The sequence below is a fragment of the Lycorma delicatula genome, chromosome 9, assembly GCF_047948215.1.
Source record: "Lycorma delicatula isolate Av1 chromosome 9, ASM4794821v1, whole genome shotgun sequence".
In the NCBI taxonomy this organism is placed as follows: domain Eukaryota; kingdom Metazoa; phylum Arthropoda; class Insecta; order Hemiptera; family Fulgoridae; genus Lycorma; species Lycorma delicatula.
Window position 1 is genome coordinate 129,184,065 of NC_134463.1, and position 26,070 is coordinate 129,210,134.

General features: G+C 28.1%; 1 protein-coding gene across 1 annotated transcript in view; it reads left to right on the forward strand.

The window, feature by feature from the left end:
* Kul (Kuzbanian-like) overlaps positions 1-18,519 on the forward strand; it is a 383,998-nt gene extending 365,479 nt beyond the window's left edge. Inside the window, exon 14 of the mRNA XM_075375246.1 lies at positions 12,928-18,519. Within this exon, the coding sequence (XP_075231361.1) occupies positions 12,928-14,748 (1,821 nt within the window). The 3' untranslated portion in view covers positions 14,749-18,519. The remainder of the gene's footprint in view (positions 1-12,927) is intronic.
* Positions 18,520-26,070: the final 7,551 nt, after the last annotated feature.

Below are 26,070 nucleotides of genomic sequence, written 5' to 3' on the forward strand. Positions count from 1 at the left end.
TATTATTATCAAAAATTGTTTTGTGTGGATGTTTCATTTGTTCTTTGATGATGAGTATTGTCTCTCTCTCTCGACGGTAAAGATGGTAAAGAAGCGAGTATTATTAATATTATAAATGAGCTCTTCTAAAATTCTTTTATATGTTACGGACCATCAACTCCTATTGTAAGATTATTAAATACTGTTCACTGATATAGTTTTATGGAAATAAGTTTTTTTTTTGGAAAAATTAATCCAAACATATCTACATGAAAACATTATTCAGGAAACTAGACGGTATAATGGGATATAGTTTACAGAAATTGAAACTGAATTAAACATTATAATAAAAATTGTTTCTTTAAATTTGGAATCGTTAAGGAATACTTCTTTTGTATACTATATGTACTTTTCTTATTCTGATGTACTCTTGATAGTAATCAATACTGTTGCAGTACGTAACAATGTCCCATCAGCAATGAGCTATTGCTGAATGAATTGATAGACCCTAGTTTCCGTCTGATAGACCGTCTAGTTTCCTGAATAATGTTTTCATGTAGATATGTTTGGATTAATTTTTCCAAAAAAAAAACTTATTTCCATAAAACTATATCAGTGAACAGTATTTAATAATCTTACATAAATTTGTATCTGTCTTGACTCAGTGCTCTTTCTCCGTTTCGCCTCAGGTGAAATGGCTGGTTCTAGACGAGGGTTTTTCGTGAACATTCTGTTACATTTGAAGATTATTCAATTTGTATGACACTTTAATCCCTTCTGTAGCAAGGCTAGCTGCCAGGGTACACCTCTCTCTAGGGCTACCAACCTTGGAGGTCTGGTCTGGTACTTCGGTGGAACTGTCATATATCCTGGCAGAGAACGAATGCGCAATCTCCACTGACTCCAGGCCCTATAAATCAAAGTTTTCAGGACTCCCATGCACCAAAAAATATGGACACCTTAGCTACATGCTTGTCATCGCGGGGGGGCATGTGGACAGCAGAAGGGCCTCCGTTATACCTGCAATTACTTCAACACTGGCCGCCAAATCGCCAGCTCTAAAAGTGGTTTGAATCCATTTTTTTAATCATTAAAGTTTTTCATATTTGCAGGTGGCCGAAAATCTAGTCCTTGTATTACGGCCCTTAGGTGGAACACAGCTGAAGAAAAGTCTATGTCCGAGGGAAAAACACTTGGAGCCCCATTAGTCAGCATTATGAATAGTACATATGTACAGCTGTTTTCGCCCTGAACGTGGAACATAGATGTTATGTTCCAGACATGGGGATTTTCTACTTCAGGGTAACTCCCGTTATTTCAATTGATGAATATGATTCAATAAATAAATATATTAATCAAAACTTTAAAAAAAAATCAATGACCTAACTAATAAATTTCTAAAAATTACAAAAGGTTTCATAGTTAAATACAAAGAAATGTGTAATTATAATAATAAATTAAAATACCATAGTAGATTATACCCATATAAACCCCCTAAACTGCACCTAAACTAACCGTAAACTTACCTCTATGCCCTTAAACTTACTGGTCTGCCTAAATTACATAAAAAAGTATCCCTATGAGACCGTTAATCAATTTCAAGCCCGCTTCTAGTTACATAATTACTAAAATTATTGGTAAAATAATTAGATCAAAAATTAATTTAGAATATAAATATAATATAAAAAACGGGTATGAGTTGATTTATAAGTTAAATATGAATAATAATACAAAAATGATAAGCTTCGATATAACTAACATGTACTCAAGTATTCCCATTGATTATACAATTTCATTAATAAAAAAACAAATTAATAAATACAGGTGAAGACCAAAAATTTATAAATAATATACTAACTATAATTAGAAATATTTGTAAACAAAATTATTTGGCATATAATGGTACATGTTATACACAATAAAACTCGTTACCTACGGGTTTTCCCTTATCTGCAGTAATATCAGAAATTTATCTAAAAGAATTTGAAAGTAAAATTGTCTATGGTGTAAATCATGTACATAAAATTTTATTACAGGTCAGATATGTAGATGATCTTTTAGTTATATATCACCAAGTATAAATAACAAACATGAAATAAAATTTTAAATAAATTAAATTCTTTTCATGAAATATTAAAATTTACATATGAAATAGAACATAATAGGATCACAACATAAATTATACACATAAATACATAAATTATGTAGATGTAAATATTAAAATAAAAGAAAACAATCGAATAATAACTGGGTATATAAAAACCCTACCTCAAATGAAATTATTATAAACAGGAATTCCAACCATCCTTAGTCTCAAAAAATTAATATTTTTAAGAACATGATAAATAAAGCAATAAAATACATAAATGATAAACAAGAATTATATGATGAAATAAATAATATAAAGAATGGATATGATACTTCATTTATCGATAACATATATAAAAAAAAAAATTCCAAATACTTCAATAACATAAACATTATTACATTAAAACCCATAAATGAAAATGAAAATAAGTAAATATTTATATAAATTACTTCTACAGAAATAAGGTTGTAGAAAACTTAATTAATGCTTATAATAATAAAAAAATATAAACCTGATAATCATGTAATAAAAAATTTTAAATATGATAATAAAATAGTAAAAGATAAATACGATTCTTCTGGTATTTATAAAATAAAATGCAATAAATGTGGAAAAACAAATAGAACTTTTAAAGATAGATTTAAAAAACATTTCAAGTCATTTAAAAATAAAAATAATAGGTTTCTACAATGTAGGAGACCGTTTAATAATTAACTTAATTTAGTAATATAACTAGTTTGGAAAATAATTTAGAAATAATTGAAAAAGTAAACTTTGAACCCAAAAGTAATAATAAAAAATTATAAATTTTAGAAAGATTACATATTTTACAAAATATAAATGTAAATTCAGCCTCATGAATCAAACAGAACAGACCGAATTTGATGGGAACATTCTTATAAATATTATTTAAGTTGGTAATAAATTGATAAGGAATTTTAAATAAATTAGATAATCAGTACAGTACTGTATTAACATGTAGATAGCATGTTAAAGGACATTTTAATATTATAACGTTTTATATTTAATAAAAACTTTTTTTTATTGTCTGAACAAATATTTGTTTTATAAATTTTAACGTATCATGTTATCTATTGTGTAAATGTAAAAAAAAGTAAAATTAAAAAAAGACATTACTGAAGATGTGCTTATGCCTGAAAGCGCTTTAAGGAAAAAAGTAAGGTAAGAATGTTCTTTAATTCTGTACTTTGTAGCAGGTATAGACAACAAAAAATTTAATTTAAATAAATTAATATATATATTATAGTTTGGTGTTATAATTTTTTTGTTCTATTCACTGATATAGTTTTATGGAAATAAGTTTTTTTTTTTGGAAAAATTAATCCAAACATATCTATATGAAAACATTATCCAGGAAACCAGACGGTCAATGGGAAATAGTTTACAGAAATTGAAACTGAATTAAGCATTATAATGTAAATTGTTTCTTTAAATTTGGAATCGTTAAGGAATACTTCTTTTGTATACTATCTGTACTTTTCTTATTCTGATGTAATCTTGATAGTAATCAATACTGTTGCAGTATGTAACAGTGTCTCATCAGCAATGAGCTATTGCTGAATGGATTGACAGACCTTATCATAATGATCAGGGTTGGATTGATCATCTGCTTGTTGATTGTGGGTGCTCTTATAGATGTGTATATTTAGGTTCTCCATGTACTATAGAGTTGATGGTCCATAATATAAAGGATTTTAGAAGAGCTAATTTATAATATTAATAATACTTGCTTTTTTACCATCTTATTTTTATTTTTCTTCTTGATATGATTGCATTCGGAGTCTACTATTAGTCATCAAATGAGTGAATTCGTTATACGTAATAAAAAAGTTTTCTTTTTGCAATTTTGTTTAATCTCACCTGATCGTTTGTATTATAACTATTTTTAAAAACTTATTTAAATTACGTGACATGTAATCAGGTATATAATTCCAAGTCAACCTATTAAAAAAAAACCACTCCCTGTTTTAATTCTGCTACCATTCTCTTCGTATTTGTGTCTTGTGCAGTGCACTGCACATTGCTTCAAGTGCTTTCCCATTATTGAATGTCCTGAGAAAGTACCGTTCTTTAAGCATGCCAGTCACTTTCTGTGATTTGCACCAGATCTCCTGTGTGATGGCAAACAGTGATAATATCAGGAAAGAGGAAAGAATTACAATGTGATACATAGGGAGTATGTAGAGTGTCAATCAAGTTTATGTAATTAAAACATTACAATTTTATTAGCTGTGTAGACAAGAGTATTATTTGATGGAGCATGTGATTAGCTTAGCTTTACGTCTCTGCTCACATGATTTGCTGAACATCCCCCTTCAGATGCCTCAGAACATTATAGTAGAACTCATTGCTGATGACAGTCTGACCCTAAGGGATATGAATTGCCTTATTTTGTTAAAATTTTTTAGAGAAATGTTCAACATGCAGAAGTTTCCCATGATTTCTGGGTTCATCCTCTGATGATGTTTTGCTGTCCCTTTTGAAGTGTAATTCCCCCTACAATTACTTTCTGAATAATTCTTCTGTTTCTATAGACCTGCTTGATCATTTCAATGATCTTGTCTAAGATTTCCTAAGTTTAAGGCAGAATTTGTTGTTAAATCTTTGCTGTTCCTTGCTGCCTGTAATGAACTCATAGATTCACCTGTGCTTACGATATGATAATGTATAAAGAACCGTGTAACTCAGCGTTCTGATTCATGAAGCTGTGGGAAGTTCACTGTCACCACTTGTGTACACATTCTTGTATGGCAATGTGTTTAAATTCGTGATATATCTTTTATCACCTCATGATCTTGCCCACTTGATGAAGTAATAGTGCTCTGTAAAAAGCATTCATGATAGCAAGAGAAAGATTAGACAAATCTTTAATCATTTAAATGATTAAATGTGTATAGACTTATTTGACTGTAAAAATAATTATCAGTTCTGAATGAAGATTACGCTGATAAACAAAATTTTTGTTTCCTAGCATGCAATACATGATTTTAATTTGTTTTTTGATGCTGAAAACGAATATGAACTCAGGATCTTTCTATCACCCACCGTTTTTGAAAAACGTTTAAATTTTAATAAAGATTTTTTTTCCATCTTTCAACATACTAGCATTTTAAGCTCCTATATTGTATTTTGTTAGTTCATTTTTATTAACCTTTTTTTTTATTTATTTTTTTACTTTGTTAACATAATTTGTAAGCTATAAATGAAAAATAATTAAATCATATCACAGTCACATGTTATGACATCATATCTAATACTGAAGAGTGCGCCTTTATGAACAAAATTAATTATGTCTCTGCAGGTCAAAACATGTAGCTGAAAACACAGCTGTGTTGTTTGTATTAAGCACTGGATTTAGGATTGAATTAATTTTATTCAGCCTTATTGCTGTCTTAAGTTTGTTAAAAGTGGTGTCAAAGTACCTCAAAATTGTAATTGTGTAAATGATGTGGATGCCTTTTGTTATGTATGTGGTGAGTTTACTGTAAAATTAAATAGAAAAAACATTAACCTTTACTTAATAAAGTTTATCATTTGTACCTTCAGTGTAAAATTGGTGATCAGGATAAGACGTGGGCTCCTCGTATAGTATGCACTAATTATTCTGCATATTTAAGAGGATGGCTGAAAGGTACACAGAAGGCTTTGCCATTTGTTGTACTTATAGTTTGGCATGAACCAAAGGATAATGTAACCGATTGTTACTTTTGTTTAACAAGTGTGTCTGGAATTTCCAAAAGATCTAAATATACTGTAAAATATCCTTCATTGCAAATTCCAATCAGGCCTCTACCTCACAGTAAAATTATTCCAGTTCTGAGCCACCTGTGAATGTTTGTTTCGAAAGCAGTGATGAAGAATCAGGCAGTACTGAAAAAGACAACAATGATTTTGATGTTGAATTACCTTTCAATAACCCATATCTTATATCACAAGGTGAATTAAATGACTTAGTTAAGAATTTAAATTTATCAAAAAATCAAGCCGAACTGTTAGGATCAAGACTTCAAGGTTGGAATTTACTTAAAAACAGTACAAAAATTTCAGGCTTTCGAAGGCGACTAAAAACACTTCCTCATCACTTTATTGATGAAAATAATTTGGTTTATAACACAAATATTGATGAGCTTATGTTGCACTTAGGACAAGTTCATAAAACTGAGGACTGGTGCCTCTTCATAGATTCGTCCAAGTACAGTTTATAAGTGATTCTGCTACACAACGGTAACAAATATCCTTCGATACCAATCGCTTATGGTATTAATTTGAAGGAGACATACGATGTGATAAAAGACGTTCTTGAAAAAATAAATCATAAAAAACATAGCTGGAAGATAAGTGGTGATTTGAAAGTTATAGCTATTTTCTTAGGCATGCAGTTAGGCTTTTCTAAGTACATATGTTTTCTTTGCAAATGGGACAGCTGAGTTAGGGATAAACATTAAATTACCAAAGAGTGGAAGAAATGAGATAACTTAACTGCAAATGGGAAAAATATTAGTCTTGAGCCCTTAGTTGAACCCAAAAAATATTTTTACCCGCAGTCCATATCAAGCTAGGACTAATGAAAAATTTTGTAAAAGCAATGAAGGATAGTCCAAGATTTTTGTACATCAGGCAGAAATTTCCAAATGTAAGCGAAGGAAAAATTAAAAAAGTAATATTTGTTGGTTCTGAAATAAGAGAGTTGGTTAAAGATGATGTATTTAACTCGATGTTAAATAATGTAGAAAGTGCAGCTTGGGCTTCGTTTAAAAATGTTTAAAGACGATATTTTTGATTCATTTAAAGGCGATATTGTTAATCAGCTTCTTACTTCATATAGAGCTATGGGATATAATATGTCTTTAAAAATATATTTCCTCCACTCACATCTGGATTTTTTCCTGACAACCTTGGAGGCGTAATTGATGAACACAGTGAATGTTTCCACCAAGACATTTCAGTGATCGAAAGCCGCTATAAAGGAAAATGGGGTACTAACATGCTAGCCAATTACTGTTAGGCATTAATTCGCGATGTGCCTGAGGCTATTTATAAAAGAAAGCATCAGTGAAATCATTCTAACACAGGTCTGGCCATGCAAAATTATAAATTTTACAGATTTTAACTATATTTTCCCTTAATTTTTTTTTAAAGCGTAATGCATTTAAAACTAAGGATGATAGAAAAAAATGTATTTACAGATCTGTAATGTACCCAAAAAAGCAATTCAAGAAATGGTACCACACTTACAGAAATATTAAAAAAATGTTTTTTTGTCTATGTGTTTTATTGTTTATTAATTATAATTTAAATATTTACTGATATTTGTATTTTTGAAGTGTAAAAAATAAGTTTTAAACTTTTTTTTAATGAATGATTAATTTTATTTGTTTTTATTTTATATTATTGCATGATTGCTTATGATGCATGATTATTTCATGGGACAGACTCTTCGCTGTTGTAAGACTTACTTTAATTATATTAGTATAGTTTCAGTTTTCAATTTCCTTAGTATATTTTGTAAGTTAAATTACTCATGATTGCAAAAAAAAATTAGTTTTTTTTAACCACTTATAAATCCCATCAGTATTTTATGTATTTTTGTAACATTTGAGTGTTTAATTTAAAAGTTATAACCTAGAGTACATTTTAACTCTTATTTATATTATGATAGTATTTAGTTGTTATATATATGAGGCTCGGCTAATAAATTTTGCACATATATGCCTAAGCATGGGAATGAAAAGAAATATTGGAATGGAATAAAAAATGAATAAAAGTATAATACCTTAGCTAAAAAATTCAGTATTTAATTTTCAATATAATCTCTGTTTACACTGATACACTTTTCCCAACTTGTGACCAGCTTTTACATTTCATCACTGAAAAATTCTGGCAATCTTTCTCGGATCCAAGTGGCCACAGCTTCCTTCACCTTATCATCAGTGATGTAATGATTACCTTTGTGATCTCTCTTGAGGTGAGGGAAGAAGTGGAAATCGTACAGAGGCAAATCCAGTCAGTATGGCGGATGCGGAATAGGCTCAAACTTTAGCTTGCAGAGAGCCATCAGAGAGTTTGTGCAGTACCCATCGTATACAATTTTACAGTAACCCAGTTGCTAAATAATATGGTCTACTCATTCTTTTGATAAACCTAACTGAATAGCGATGTGTTGGTGGGTGATTTGCCGGTCACTTTGAAGCAAATTGTCCACCTCCTTTCAATGTTTCGGCAGTCACAGAAACTGGTCATCCGCTGCAAGGTGCGTCTTCAGTTGTCGCTTTATCAGTTTCACATTCGTAAAATTTCAATGCCCACCTATTCACAGCATTCCTGTCAACAGTTTCACTACCTTAAACTGTGAAAAATGTTGTAGGATTCTAATTTTCTGCTGTTAAAGATTTGATCACTGCACGCTGTTTTAACTGTGTTGTCATAATGGCTGTACTCAACTCCATTTTAACTGCTACTGAAAACAAACCTTTGAACGGATTTCAATGCATTATGGCAAGTTTGTAGAGGGGGGACTTTAGCTATCATGTGCTGCCACTCCCAACTCGATAGTACTTTTTGTTTCCATGTAGCACGCTAGTGTGCAAGATTTATAAGCCGAGCCTCGTAGTTCTTTATTGTATAGTTTTCTGCACTTGTGATATTAGCTAATTGTCCAGAATTGTAATATTGTTTGAAAATTGTTAGTATTCATGTTTTAGCTGATTAAGAATTGTTTTGTGTTATTTTTAAATTTTTTTTCATTATATTGATCAATAACTATATTTGTTTTATTATATGGGTATAATGTTGAATATTTAATTTGTTAGCGAGCCGATCATATCCAGGATATTCCAGAATATTTGGTATTTAATATCTGGCAATTGATATATCTGGTGTTGCTTTAATTAGGAGATTTTAATAGTTGATTCTAATTTTCAAATAGCGGTAATATAAATATTGTTTTATTCCTTTATGAAAGTATGTATAGTTTAATTTTTCTGTATTTTCATGCTTCTATATAAAATTATTATTGTTCATAATTTAATATTAATTTTTTTTTAATCTAAATATAATATTGAATATTATTTTAAAAAGCTTGGAAAATTGAAAACAGCTATCATTTTAAATGTTTCTTGTAAATTGTTAAGTTACGTAATTACCTTTAAAGTACATTTTGTAACACTTTATTGTAATATTTTCATTTTTTGTGATCAGAAATGTTTAATTCTATTTAATATTGAGTGAATGGATCTGCTTCAATCAGCCATTGCATCATGAGTTTACCTAGATTGTGCCTCTTAATCAAATACATTAAATAATTATTAGATTTAATTCAGAATGTCAAAAATTAGTTTTAAGAAATATGTATACACATGGGATACATATGCGTGTGTAAAGAGCAAATGCAGTTAAAATTTCTTTGTTAGATAATATTTATAATAATAATTGTCATGGGCATATATTTTTTTTAATTTGAATTCAAATAATGCAACTGTATAAAATTAAAAAAAAATAGAATAAAACAAAATATAAAGTAATATATTTTTTATTGGCTATATATAAATAGCTAATAAAAAATATACTGTTTTTAAGTTTAAAAATATATTTAAATTTGTTAATGTGTATTCTTTTTTATGAAATTATTGAATATCAAAGTTTTCATCAGTGTGATGTTGTTTATGTCTGCAAGATATTCAGTGAATATCAGTTCTATGTTGCTGTACAGAGGGTTTCAGATGTTCATCATATTTTTGTTTAAAGCTGCACCTTGTTTGAGAAATATAGATCATTCTGCAGTGAGAATAGTTTAGTTTATATATTACAGAGGCATTGCGTTTGCTGGACATTTGTTTTTTATTAGTAGTAGTTTATTCTATTGTTCTAAACCACATTATTATGCATGCACATACTATTATACAAGCTATTTTATTGCACAGAGTACTTTATTTTTCTCAGTCTTTGTTTATATATGCTATTGCTTTTATGTATGTATTGTATATGTTTGTATTGTATATATATATTTTATTTTTTTTGGGTACTTACGTATTAACGCCACCGCAGCTACAGCTTTATTTAAAAACAAAGTAGTCAATCAGATTTCGGTGGAAAATGGGCCGAAACAGATTCAAAACAGAATATAAATGGTTATTTATATTTATTTATTTTATAAATATAATTTAACCAAACTTAACCTATGCCCGCTTCGCTCACTAACCTTGATGAATTATTTATTATTTAAATAATCAAATTGCAATAATTACTGAATATATTAAATAAATACTCAAAAAATGACGGTGTTAATTAGTCAAGGTTAGCGAGCGAAGCGAGTGTAGGTTATGTTTGGTTAAATTATATTTATAAAATAAATATTTATTTATTTACGTTAAACTCTATATCGGCCCATTTTCCACCGAAATCCGATTGACTACTTTGTTTTTAAATAAAGCTGTAGCTGCGGTGCCGTTAATACGTAAGTACCATTTTTTGTTTTGTTTACTTTTGTTTTTATTTATTTTTTTTTAGGAATGTCTTAATGAATATGCTGTTGTATCTGTTTGTGTTGGCTGGTTATTTTATAATGTAGTGGGACACCAATTTTCCAAATGTGTAACTATTTGGATTGCCTACATCCATACTAGGCAATTTAAAAGAAAGTTAATACAATATTTAAAAAATGTAAAATAGTATTCAAGTTTTACTTCAACAGGAAATGTATTTTTATCAGTCTGTTTTTACTGGGTTTTTTATTGACTTTTTTCTGCAATTTGCGTGGCAAAAAACACGTAAATTTAGGCCTGCGTTAAACTAATTATAAAATTAACTTCAGAAACGATTTTTGGAAACATATTAATTGGTCATGCATGAACTTTGATGTAATATTATTTGTTTTTATTTTACTGTGCATGTACACTAGGAAGTCAAAGCAAATGGCATCATTACTGTATTTTTTACCTTATCTTAGTTTCATGACTTTACAAAGGATAAGATGCATAATTTTCGTGTCATGATGAAATTACACATTTTAACTCCCTGGGTTACTTTAAGCCTATATTGTTAAACCTCTATAAATTAACTTCAGAATATGCATCACTAATTAGAGTTAGCATAATTAATTAAAATCTAGTGCTTACTAGGTACATGTTGATATCGTTAGGGTTCATTAACATTATGTCTGAAACAAAACAATAACAAGATGTTTCATTAATGAAAAAAAAATTTTTTAATTAAAAAATGAAATATCTTGTATTAGGTAAATGTTTAACAGATGAGTAGGACTTAGGAACATCATCTATTTCAGACATTAAGAAAAATGGAAATACCATTATGATTTATGTATCGTAACTTGAAAAAGCAGAATGAAGTTTTCCAGGAATACAATGAAGAAAGCATCTCATGTCATGAAGAAGACAATAATCCAGGATTTCAAATTTTGACAGCAGTGAGATTGTAGAGAATATAATAGATGATCGGCTAACAGCTGAAGAAGAAAGCGACAACTTGCATCCAGCCCATATGAAAAAGCTCATAAATGTTTGTGATGCACTGGTTGAATTATACAGTTTTTTTTGTTTCAAACAATTATGTTATCTTACAGATCATAAAAAAAGGTCAACATTAAAGCAAGTACAGATTATTCACCGTCAAAGTTTATTGTGTTTAAAACTGCTGTAATTTTTTAAGTTTTTCATAATTTTTAAGAAATTATAATTTTTATAACACAGTAGTGTTATAAAAAATTTAGAAACTTAACTCAATTTCTCCTCAATATGTTTTTTGTTAGCTTTTTCTTATACATTTTTTTAAGAAGTTAATAAAATAGTAAGGTAGTAAATTTTCATTTTTTTCAAATAATTTTTGTAAATTTCCTGTTTCTTTCATTAACAGATTTCTACTCGTTAGATTTTTGTAACATATTACTTTATCTATTTTTTATTACATTGTATGTACGTTCAAAGTTTCTTATTAATTTTACTGAAATACATTTATTTTTTTATATTTTTGTCTTTTTATAAGTGTGATACACATTAACCATTAGAATGATGTGCCTAGTATTTATGATAAACCTTCTTTAATTTTCCATATTTCTAATTATCCAGATTCAGTCTTGTAAAGGCCAATTCTGATAATCAACGTTCCACTGTATTAAGATCTTCTATGTTATCAGTTGACATGGGTGTATTGAATTGTTCTTGTGTCATACTTTTAAAAGCACTTAGTTTTCATGAGGTCAGGTGTTTCTGGAGGCTAAACAGAAAAAAGAAAGAATAACCATCAAGAAAGAGAGGTGGTTTAAGGTGTTGTGTGAGGATATCTGTATTAGTTTTCAGCATATTCTGAAAGTGTGCTACTTTGATGGTGAATTCAAGAAAATTTGTTTGTTTATTGTCTTTTAAATTCAGGCATAAAGTTTAGTTTGTGGTATATTTTGTTTAGGTATGTTAATGTTGTCTTGTGTTCTGGTACAATTAGATGGTGTCATCAATATTTCTGCACCAGTCATCATATTACTTTGCGATTGTGAGAAGTATGTGTTTATCAAGTTGTGTAGTATTTGCTTTGAAATTTAAAGTAATTTTGTTTTATAAGAATGTTTATTGTATTTATTATTTACTGTGCTGATATCTAAATTACCCATAATTTTTTGTGAATAACCTTTTTATAACTAATGTTTTCTTAAAAAAATTGTGTTTTTTACTGCAAGATTCAGATGGTCAAATTACAAACGCTAAACCAAACTTCAACTTCAAATTGTAACTCCTTAGCTAATTAAACTATAAAAATAAATAAAAAATATTGATTTTTAAATATTTGTGTTTATCCTTTTAAAATTATTAAGTTTTTTTATCTTGTTATAGATTTTGAGCACAAGACTTCTTGGGAAAACGACGGATCTGAAACTGAAAGCAGTGACGATAATGCACAGTTCAACGACAGAAACGGTACGACTTCCACCAGAAACAGATGGGGCGAATGTTGTGATACATCCGGCGGCAATTCGAAGCAAACTGCCATTGAAACGACGAGTACATGAAACCAACCATCGACGTAGGGTAAAACAAGATGCTGCAAATAAGAAGACTAATAAGAAAAGTGAACAAGGTAAACATAATGGACGTAACAGCATTACTGCTACTGCCGATGATGCTCCCGTGATAATATCTCCTAGAAAAGTGAGCAAGAAAGTACAACCCATGAAAGATAAAAAAAGAAAACTGGTCGGTGCAAAGAAGAAAAAGAAAAATGAGGTCATAGATTATAGCGGAGTACAGGACAATAGTAACATCAATTTAAATGTTACAATTAAAACACCCGAAGAAGACCCGTTAGGCAAAGTTAGAAACTGGCTTTTGAACTCACATAATCTTGCTGGTACTATTACTCTAAGGAAATCAAAATCTTCTCCTGCTGGATTCCCAGAACCCATCTCACAAAATCCAAATGCATTAGCCAAGATTCCAACAAAAGTACAGCATACAGGTGTACATATAGAACGAACAAAACCTGTTAATACAAAACCTGATCCACAAGTTAAATTACAAGTAGTATATAAACCTCCATTCAAATTCAGCGTTAAGTTGAAAAAACCGACTGAAGTTGCTACCAGTGTTGTTAAAGAAATTAATAGCCGTGTTTCTCAAAGACAACAAAGGAGTGCTATACAGATTAAAAGTAATGACAATAGAATTGATAAAAAACGAAATCAAGAAAGAAATAAAAGAAAATCGAGACATAATATCGCTAATGATGGAGGAAATAATGAAATGAAATATCCAAATTCTAAGAACGATGATCTTGCAGATACTTCTGATAATAGTAAAAATTTACTTGTTAATGTTGTCAATAAAACCACAGAAGGTGGTGGTATGAATACAAATGAAGATGAACAAGCTTCTAGAGAAAATTTTACCGATAAAAAAAAACTAATATCGAGTAAGGAAGAATCATGCGTTCCGGTTATTGATACGTCCGATCATTGCAAAGAACCAATTTATGAAAACACTAGTCCCTGTAGACTATCTCTAAATGTTGATGAGAATAGCGACCAACATGCTTGTTTAAAACCAGATAAAAATATAGATTTGTTGAGAATGACTTCAGTAGAATGTAGAACTCAATCTCAACCGCCGATGAAACCTGAGGAATGCAAAATGTCAGTACCGGCATCATCGTCTTCCAAACATGTTAGTAGAAATCAATCGATAAAACATACTAAGAATTCTTCATCATCCGTTAATAATTATAATAAAGTTATTCAAGAAACTGACGTAAAAAATAATAAAAGATTAAAAAGAGATGTATCTAGGGAAAGTAAGAATAGAAGTAGTAAAAATAGTAGTAATACGAGCATAGTTGATGATTCACAATCAAAGTGCACTCCTGATTTGATGAGATTTCCTTCTGTTGAAGCCACAAGAGGAATTGCTAGTGGGTCGGCTCATACAGCAGCAGATAGTAAAAAGAAAATAACTCTAACTTCTGAACCGACAGTTAATAATTTAGCTGCAAAAAGACATTCTTTAACACCACCAGTAAATAATTTATTAATAGATAATGGTAATAGTAATAATAATTTATTGATCGATTCTGATTTGGACTCAAATATTCATATGGTGCCCTCCGATTTAGAAGTACTCTTATCAGAAAGTGAATATTTATTTTCAGCAGATGATGTTTGACATATACTTGTATTATTTTCTTATTTAAAGATTTATATAAAATACTTTCGCTACTTTGACTGAGTATTTTATTATTGTATTGTAATAAGTGTACAATAATATGCTGATGCTGAATGTTTAACATTTTCACCTTGAACGTAAAGGAATTGAAATAAGTATCTGTTTAGTGCAAAGTGAAATCTTATTTATTTATTGCAAAAGACAATGCCTTAGTCTGTAATTTTTTTTACATAGTGATATGAATGGTGTTTAAAAAAATACCACTCTTGCTAGGTATTTAATCTAAGATTTATTAATCGATAAGAACAATCTTGACAGTTATAACAAAATGACTGGCATGTCTGTTTTTAATAGCACATACACAGGGTAGGGATCATATCATGTTATTATGATTTGAGGAGTAGGAGGTCCAATTTTGCTTGAAAGTTGCATCAGAAGGTTGTGCAACCCAATGAAGGGAATTGGAAATCATGCACAAGCTCAAAGACAAAACACTATCTTGTCAAACTTCAACACTACTACAAAGATATATCTACTCCAACAAAAACAGCCTCCTTAGATTTGATTGCACAGTGCCCCAGCAGTAAACCTAATTTTTTAATGTTGCAGAAAATAGAAAATTATGAACTGCTTAGGAGATCAGTGTAGAGATTACCTTATTGCCATGAACCAGTATGAGACAACTTTGATTCCTATACAGTTTTTATATAAAAAAAATAAACAAACTAATGGCTGAGGGACCCATCAAATAAATCTTCTACTAATGTAAAGAAAACTAAAACAAAAATAATATATAAACATTCATCTACTGATATTAAACAACCAAAAAAGAAATATATTTAAAAATGTATTAATTAGAATAGACATAAATAATTAAAATTGGAGGACAGCTGTCTCTTTAGTTACTGTTTATAATAAGCAAAGTTCATTATGAGCAAATGGTATTACCCCCACTCCACAGTTGGATTGCAGTTATAGTACCCTCTGCCCTCGGTCAGTAGTCCTGGCTATATCCAGTGGACAATTTAGCCATTAAGCTTTTTGTGTAGTATCATAAGAAAAAGAATTTTTGATTGTATGTAGACAGCCCTTCTACCAGAGCTTGTCAAGGTGCACTGGCTCTATAGATCCTTACATCCAACGTAGTCCCTAGTAGGGTCAGATCTACAACCCCACGTTTGGAAACTGAAAGGAAGTTATCAAAGAAAAAAGTAATAAAAAATTATCTACCCTCACTTAAAGGAAGTTCAAAGTCTCCTTTAGAACGGACCCTTGACATGCCCATTATTCCTTAGGAGATTGAAGCATTTTTATCAAGATGGAATCATCACATTGCTGATCAATGATTTCGCATCGATGATTAATATTTAAGATCTTTTATGTTATCTGTCAACTGCTGAATTAAATTGCTAATTAATTAAATCTAAATTAAATTGCTAAATTGAATTAATTAAATGAATTACATAAGCTTAATTATGCATTTATTACTTACAATTTTTTTAATTTCATACCATTATGCTGCAATATTAGCAATAAATTGTGTGTAGATATTTATATATTCATATATCACTGACTGCATAAATTCATACATATAAGAATTTTTTTGTGTTTAGTTAAACACCACGTACTTTCAGTGCCCTGTATATTATCTCTTGCTTGAAGGTCAAACATTACACTCATTGTCGACTATAAGGTGATTAAAATTATTCAACAAATTTTGATCTGCCTATAAACCTGCTGCTTATCGGATGTAATTGTTGATTCAGGAAGAATCAACAATTGTGCGTACCAGTCATTACCTTGAATACCAGGTAACAACTGCACCTCTTTACTTTTATTCACAGTACATCTGCACAATGTGATGTCATTTCATGCCAATTTTCACAGATACAAGGATTGCATAAAATACTCTTATTTTGCAAATATGCTCTTGCCCATTCATTACTTTGAACTGGAATTGCTAAACAAAAAAATTTGTCACTTACTAAATTGTAACTGATCAAATGTAAACTGGCAAGTAAAGAAATCTAAGTAAACAGAAACATTGTGCATCTCTGTAGTCATAGCAAATGCTCAGGTATACACTAATTGTAACAAATTACAACACATTAAGTCATCATAGAGTACAGTGTTGTTATATGAACAGTTGTGAAAAACACATTTATTTGTTCGTATCTAAACACAGTAATTTTCTCCATAAAATTATGTGTGGAGTTGAAATTAGCAATTTTCAGTTGGTAATGGATAATAGAGAAGATCATTATTTTCTGCAAACAAAAAGTAGCTTTTCCTGTAAAAATTAAAGAACCACCTGAAAACCATCCATCTCTAAAGTAAGGTGGTGTGTAGAAGTATCCGGTAGAACTGAACACTCATCAGCTAAACTTCCACAATCGGAGTAATTCACACCAGATACAAAATTAAACTTGAGAGTAACCATCATTTGATTTGTACAAAGGATAATGGATCATTTTCAGTGAACAGAAACATTGTGCATCTCTGTAGTCATAGCAAATGCTCAGGTATACACTAATTGTAACAAATTACAACACATTAAGTCATCATAGAGTACAGTGTTGTTATATGAACAGTTGTGAAAAACACATTTATTTGTTCGTATCTAAACACAGTAATTTTCTCCATAAAATTATGTGTGGAGTTGAAATTAGCAATTTTCAGTTGGTAATGGATAATAGAGAAGATCATTATTTTCTGCAAACAAAAAGTAGCTTTTCCTGTAAAAATTAAAGAACCACCTGAAAACCATCCATCTCTAAAGTAAGGTGGTGTGTAGAAGTATCCGGTAGAACTGAACACTCATCAGCTAAACTTCCACAATCGGAGTAATTCACACCAGATACAAAATTAAACTTGAGAGTAACCATCATTTGATTTGTACAAAGGATAATGGATCATTTTCAGTGAACTTTGATAGTAAGGACCTCCAAAAGAGAGGAACACTACCTTAGCCGATGTTCTATACTCTGTACCTTTATTATGCTGTCCAAATATTTATGTCAAATTGTTCAGGTCGATTTTTACTAATCTAATATTTTAAAAAATATAAACATATAAAATTTTCATTTGGATGTTAAGGTCTGTAACTTTTTTATACACTTTTATTTGTGTTTTCTTCTTCAGTAAAATACACTTATACTATTTTGATTCATGTTTATCTGTTCCTTAGAAATAGTGCGAAACGGTAAATAATATAATTTTTTTGGAGAACAAAAAAAAGTAGGTTGAAGTTGAAGAATAAAAGTGCTAACAGTAATAACATTATATAAAAAGAAAAAACGTTTATTTATTTGTCATACATTTTGATAACACTTTAAAATATTATTAAAACAGTAATATAAAAATGAGTTTGCATGTTTCATATTAATCATTTATTATGTTGTTTTCTTTTTATAAATTGTTCATCACAATTTTTAATTATGTTGTTGAAGAATTACATACACTGCGTAGAATTTAAAAAAATCCCCATTAAATTAAATGTAAGATCACAAAATTATGAAGAACGAAGTACTTCATTACTTATGAAGATGTTCTTCGTTTATACGAAGAACAATTGTGTTAATATCTGAGGTCATAATGTAAAAAAATGGTATAATTGTTGTTTTAATTTGTAAGTTATTTTTCTTGTGTGCTATTCATGTATGCGTGAATGTTTGTGCAAAAGTCATGTTCAATTTACTGTCATGTAAAATGTTGTTAACATTTTATTTTTAATAGAATAATCTTTTTATTTCATTTTAAAAATGAAAACTTTTTAATTATCTCTTATTTATAATATTGCTATTACTTCTGATTAAATTAAAAGTTATTTATTATTTTAAGAATAATACAATTAAGCAAAATACGACAAGCGAAAAGATATTTCATTTAATTAATGTGCAACATAAAATGTTTTAGATTAATTATAATTTATAATATAACTGTTCAGTTTATGTTTTTATAATGTATTTTGTATAACAGAGAAATCATGCGTCCCATTTCTTTGTATACATTTTACAATTTACAATGTATATTTATTTTTATTATTTAAAATTTTATTACAATCCTACCTTTGTTTAAAATGAGTGAATTTTTTTAAACACTTTAAATTACATTCTGTGAGATATTTATTTCTTAAAATAAAGAGTGTACAGTAAAATTTTATTGTATAAAATTAATTGTGCAATTTTTTGTGATTTAATTTATTATAAAACTGTGTCTGAATCCTAAATGTAGAGTAAGGGTGGGAGAATTATCTTAGATGTAATCATTTTAAGTAAATGTGCTTTGTAATTAACATGTTTTGTAATTATCATGTTTCAAGTAGATTTTTTCCTCGCCTTGTATTTCAAAATACAGTATTAAATACATTTGTTTCATTCAAAATTTTGAAACGGAAATAATTTTGAATTGATCTACACAGATAACAAAAATTCTTTCTTATAAAATATAAATAAACTTAAAAAATTATGGCGGCAGTAAATGTAAACAAAAACTTAAATTTATTAATGTATTTATGATGCAATGCAATAAAATGTGGTTAAAATAGAAAAATATATTTTTCAATTACAGTCCAGGTAAGTTACCTCTGATTTCTTAAAAATATAATCGTATAAGATGCCTTTCATTTTGTTTGTTTTTTCTACTAGCAATTCATAGTAATAAAATGGCATTTCAAGATCTCCACTCACATCACTTTAGAACTCAATTTGTAATCGAGTTTCTTGTCTACAAAATGAACCATAATTTTGAAATATTTGTTAGTAGTAATAGTAGTAGTTAATAGTATTTTTCTAGTTTTCTTCCCTTCCAAATGATCTTAATATCTGTGCCCTCAAAAGATTTACAGACTTTCATAATTCTACTTTTTCCTTCATGGGTATTACTTGACAAGATGATGTCATCGGTACCTGCATTATCACAAGTCCACTACCCAATGACTGTCTTTTTTGTTCTTTATTGGCACTGTTTAATCACTTCGTCTGTAAATATTATGAATAAAAACTATCATTTTATTCCTCGATGCTTTGACAGGTCAGGTTATTAGTCCATTCTTAATCCATCACTCATTTATTCTGACATACTCGTACAATCTCTGTGTATGCTTTTAACTATTTTCATCATCTTCCATACACCATGGCTCAGCAGCAATCTCCAAATTTCCTTTTTAGGTGCTATGTCTAACGTAGATCCAAAAAGGCAAGGTAGCTCTTTTAAAGATTGTAGTTTTATCAGTTGCCATTCTTAATGCAAATATATATATGTTTGCCTATCAGAAACCCACATAATGCAAATATATATATTTTTGCCTATCAGAAACCCACATAATGCAAATATATATTTGTTTGCCTATCAGAAACCCGTTTGTTTTTCCAACAACTGCTCCACCATCGCTGGCCATAATGTTTTTTTTTTCAATTACTCGTATCGATTTGCCCGTTCAGGATATGCAAAAAATACTGGATTATTAGTAAAAACAACTTCATATTTTATAATCTAACAAATACAATAATAATGTGATTTTATAATTTCAAAAATACTTGTAAAATGATTTTCTGAATGTTTTTAATATCTACAGATGACTGAAAATTATTATTTAGTTATTTTCTTTAATGATTTAATATTTCCGATGTATAATGTAGAAATGATTAATCTGATATTTTTGTTACGTAAACATTCACGTACAAAAGTTTTAATAATTTTTCTGTAGAACAGTACGTACAAAGAACTCAATAACCTAACTAGGTATTGATAACCTATAAACAGCAAATGATCGATAAAATAATGAAATCCCAGACTATGTTGTACAAATTGGAACCTATCAGGGTAGAATTTAATGAGCTTAAAGACCTCTAATAACCAGTTGAAGCGTAATTCATCACTACTGAGTAAAACCTTTTCATATTATGTAAAAAACAAAAAAATTAAACTGCAGTTGTTTACAAATATATATATTATTTTTATAATCAAAAACCAACTTGAACAACCAAGTACAGAATTACAAAGTAAATGAAATGACACACTTTTTCTTTTATTCCAAAACCGCTTTTGCATGATCCTGCATCATCAGTTGTATATAAGATAAAATTATATAACAAACATAAAAATTGTTAAATTAAAAGTAAAAGCTTAAAATATTAAAATTACAATCATATATACAAAAACATAGGAAGTCAATTAAATAAAATAACTATATGTATATAAATATGACATCATAATTAGAAAATTAAAAATTAAATTTAAAAATAAAATAAATAGAAAATTTATACTACTGTATGTAACCTGTCCAGCAAGTATTACATTACTGAGTGGATTTGAATTAAATTATTTATATACATAATGATTATATCTATTTTTATCTAAAAACATGCTATCATCTGCTGCCACTTTTATAAGAGTGTCATCTTCATATCTGTCTGAAAGTTGATCAAGTTGGAAATTCTTTTGTGTTTATGTATATAAAATCTTTCCAAAATGTCCAAACTTTTGCTATTATTATTTAAATTAAATTTTTTGATTTCCAGTATTTCTAAATTTGTCCTAATATCAGATACAGCATATGTTTGTTATTAGTAAGGTGGTCAGCAACATTAGATAAATCTGATTTACCATTTTTATAATTTATAATGTGTTCTAAAAATCTATTTTTAAAAGACCTATTAGTTTTACCTATATGTATATATGGTCACAATCATTACACTTTATTTTATAAATTCCAAAAGAATTGTCAGTGTGATTGTTAATTTTTAAATATTTTATTATATGATTGTCTTGTATGCCAGTTTAAATTTACTTTTATCATAAATATTAGTTATATTTTCAATAACATTATCAGCGTATAGATATTTTAAATATACGGTGTCAATTTTTATAAGAGTTGTACTATTATTAATTTTTGAATTTTGTTTTTGTATATATTTTCAATTAAAGAAACAGTATAACCATTATGTTTAGCAATTTGTTTTGTAATATCTATTTCTTTAATTTATTTTTATTATATTGTTTGTAATTAATTGCTCTATTAACCATGTGTGTATATGTACTAATTTTGTGTAACCACGGATGATTTAAATTTCTATTTTCAGTTTTATTGGTTGTGGGTTTCCTATATACTGACATTATAAATTGATTATTTTTGTTAATTTTGATATTACACGTAGAAAATTTATTTTTCTATTTATGTCAATTCCAAAAGTAAATTTCAACTATTATAATATGAATTAATTTTATTCAAAATTATTAAATGTTCATCGTGTATTATGAGATTATAAACTACAAAAATGTCTTCAACATACCTAGTCCATAATAGGATAAAATGCCATAAATAATTTTATCTTCAAAATCCTGTAAATAAGTCTCGGCCATGATAACTGATAATGGAAAATCCATTGGTAAAGTATTTTCCTGAATGTAATATTTATCATTAAGTTTAAAGCAATTTTGTTGGCAAATATTTCTAACAATAGTAATAATATTATCAATAAACAACGGGTCTTCATTATTATATATTAATTTGTTTTTTTATTATTTGAACTGTTTTATCAACAGGTATGCTAGGGTATATATTGCTAATATTATATAACTTACCATCCTAGTTTTTTCTCCAATTGTTAAATATTTAATTTATTTACAAATTCAAATCCGTTTTTTATATTGTATTTATAATCCAAATTAATTTTTATCAAATTTATTTTATCTATTACTTTTTATATAAATCAATCAAAGATTGCACAGGTATAGGTATAGGTATAGGTTTATGTAATTTTGAGAGTCCCGTTAATTTTGGTGCACTTGGTTCAAATGGGTATAATCTAGAATGATATTTTAAGTAATTTTTATAATTAAAAATATTACAGTATTTTTTTATTAAACTTTTAGAAATTTATTAGTGGGGTCATTTATTTCTTTGAACTATTTTCTAATACATATTGTAAATTGTAGTGGCACTGAAATTCCCTGTAAGCAGCAGGGAATTTAATTAATTGTCACATTTTTTGTAACATGCCCTCACAGCAAACGCACTTTGTGAACTGATCTAATGTTACTAAATGCCAAGGTTGTCCCTGCTTCAACAGTACAATCGTGAAGTGCTGCCACCTTTACACGGCTGTTATTATATGTTTCAAAATTTCCCACTTTCCTGGTCAAACGTATGCATGTATACTAATGAATAAAATATAAAATAATGACTTGAGATTTTTCTACTAAAATTAGTGAAAGCTCTGTAAGCTTTTACTGAATACAATTACCATTTTTACGGTTGAGAATATTTAAGAAATATTGTCGGTGATGAATTCAATATGAATGATCATTCTTAAACGAAGGAAGAAAAAAAAAATGTATTCCAACTGAACTAAATTTAATCTTGAAATGAAACTGTTTTTGAAATGTATAATAATAAAGATATTGGCTGAAAATTATTATGAATAGTTTCTAGTAAAACTTAATAACAAGTTAATTATAATTTTTTTTATAAATTTTAAAATAGTAAATTTTTAAAAATTTTTAGTAACATTCCAGACACATTTTTATGATTAATTTTTTAATTAATTGTTTTTTTACGATTTTATGGTTTTCTAAGACATGATAATAGAATTTATGAAAATTTTTAAAAGATGTTAAACAATTTTTCTTCAAAAAGTAAAAAAAAAATCACTCTTATTGTTTTATTATTTACCGATTGTGAATTTTTTATTTATTTTAAATTATAAAATAAAGTGTGTGAAATATGCTTAATAATTCTTATCATTATAATAATATATAATAATAATATATCTTATCATTTGTATTTTATATATTCTTTGAATAAAGAAATCGATAAAGGTAACATCAGTAACATAAATGTAACATATAATTTATAATAACATCAATAATAATAATCATAATATTTTTAAACTCTTAAAAATATTTTCAAATGTCAGGTGAAATAATGGAATAGTAGAAAAGATAAAAGTAATTATAATTATTTTACAAATGCTTACTCGCTTTGCTATAATGCTGATAAAACTTTTTGTGTTTATTTTACTTTAAAAACAACTTAAAAATTTTCTCTCAGTTTATTACAATATATTAAAAAAATTGGTGTAATTACTATAACTGAATTGTATTTTGTATATAAATCGGATGTGTGAGTTTTGTGTGATTGTTAATAATGTTTGATATTGCATTGGTTAATCAATCTTATTACATTCCATTATTGATATTTATTGTTTTATTTTTATTTAATCTTATAACTTATTTCTATATATATATTTTTTTTATTTAGTAATAAATAACAATTTACTGCGTGCCAAATTTACTTAAAATGTACAATTGTGTTAATATACTGAAGTTGTATGTAAGTAGATGTTGTAAATGTCTGTTTATATATTGGTGTACTAAATTTTATTTTTGGATCAGTTGTAGGGTCATTAGTAATTATTCATTTTATTTAATTATTTGTTGGTGCTTTAAGAGAATTATACTCCACTTAATCATCGCAATGACTACTAGTACACTCTTAACTCTTTATTAATAATTTTATAAGCATGTCATGTAGGCTGACAAGCAATTAGAAAAGAACCATTACATTAATTAATAAATTAATCGGATTTTATTTTGATGTTCAAAAGTCAGTTTATTATTAGTGTTGTTTTGCAGGAGTCCATTTTCTTATAATGAACCAAAAATGTTTTCATTTTGATACATTAAACTATCTAGAAATGATTTTAAATACGGTGATTGTTATTACTCAAATGACTGTTTAGTGATAAAAAAAAATTTCATATTATGGTAATATTAAAATTGTCATAGTTTCATATTACAAAATTTTCATGTACATTATTGAACTGCATATGTCCAGAACAGATTTTTCTTTATCTTTAAATAGAAAAACAGTCATAGTTTCATATTACAAAATTTTCATGTACATTATTGAACTGCATATGTCCAGAACAGATTTTTCTTTATCTTTAAATAGAAAAACAGTTAATATTTTTAATATTCTATCAGATATCCAAAAAATATGTATTTTTGTTCTGTAATAATTTTGTGTGATGTGAGGATTGATGCACTTGTGTCTTCACAATCGTACCTCTTGATACTACTCCACTAATGGCTTCAATACATTCCATAAATTATCTACGTTTTTTTTTTTTTTTTGGTCAGAAGATTAAAAAATTTGACTTAAGTAGTAGTTATTTAAGTAAAACACACACAATTTTAACCTCAAGGAAAAATTTGAGTCAACGGTTACCATTAGATTCTTAAACAAAATTAAAAATAAATAAAAAATTAACTGTACATTTTTTAAAAAAATGTCTTAAAACTTATTCGAATGTGATAATGTACTGTTGGTCGAGTTCTTTAGACTTCAATCACATATACTATAAAATAAGTTGTGAAGATTAAAAGAACTGCCGCTTAAGATAAATTAGCACCTATGAAAATTTATCAGAAAGCACTCAGGTATGCTATACCATGTCATAGGAGAACATACTGGATTGCAATCAGGTAATTAACGCTCATTATTAAATATTTTTGTTTGTTCATTTAGTTTTCTACTTTATTATAAATTTTTGTGATTAAATCACTGTTTAAATTGTAATTTAGGTATATAAAATTAAGAATTTTAAACTGTAGCTTGTTCTTAGAAGAATAATGCTTTTGTTTTTTGTGGAGATTATTCTTATAATTAAAATTATAAATTCTAATAGTTTAGATTTTTTAATCCTTTTTTTATTTATGAACCGTCTTTCATGTAACTCAAAAGCTGTTTTAAATGTTATTTCTGGATAATTCCTAACATGGAGTTGATTTCCTGTATGCCTAATTAGAGTAGTTTGCGATAAGAAAGTCTTCGAAAAAAAAATTTTAAAACAAGAAAATATACTGTTGCTATGGTAATGTTAATGTGAGCTGTAAAATTGTGATATACTTTGCCGTATATGGTGTTCATTGTACGATATACTTTTTAATATTAGTTTTAAAGTAACATTTTTCTTTTCTTTTTTAACCTCTGGGACACCATTAGGTAGTGCTTCATAGGATGAGAGAATGACAAACAGCTGTGAAAATGCCATGCCTGACCAGGATTTGAACCCAGGACCTCTGGATGAAAGACCAAGACACTACTCCTTGCACCACAGAGGCTGGCAGTTTTAAAGTAACTGCCACAAGTGAATCCATTAATAGTTCTGTCATGTCTTTTTTTACAATTCTGGACATCAAAACTCCCAATGTTGTTCAACTATGAATCAGGTCTTTCACAGTACCCCTTAATTCATATTACTCCAGCCCTGTTTATTAGTTTTGGCTCCAACACACTTAACAACCTGGACTTCATTT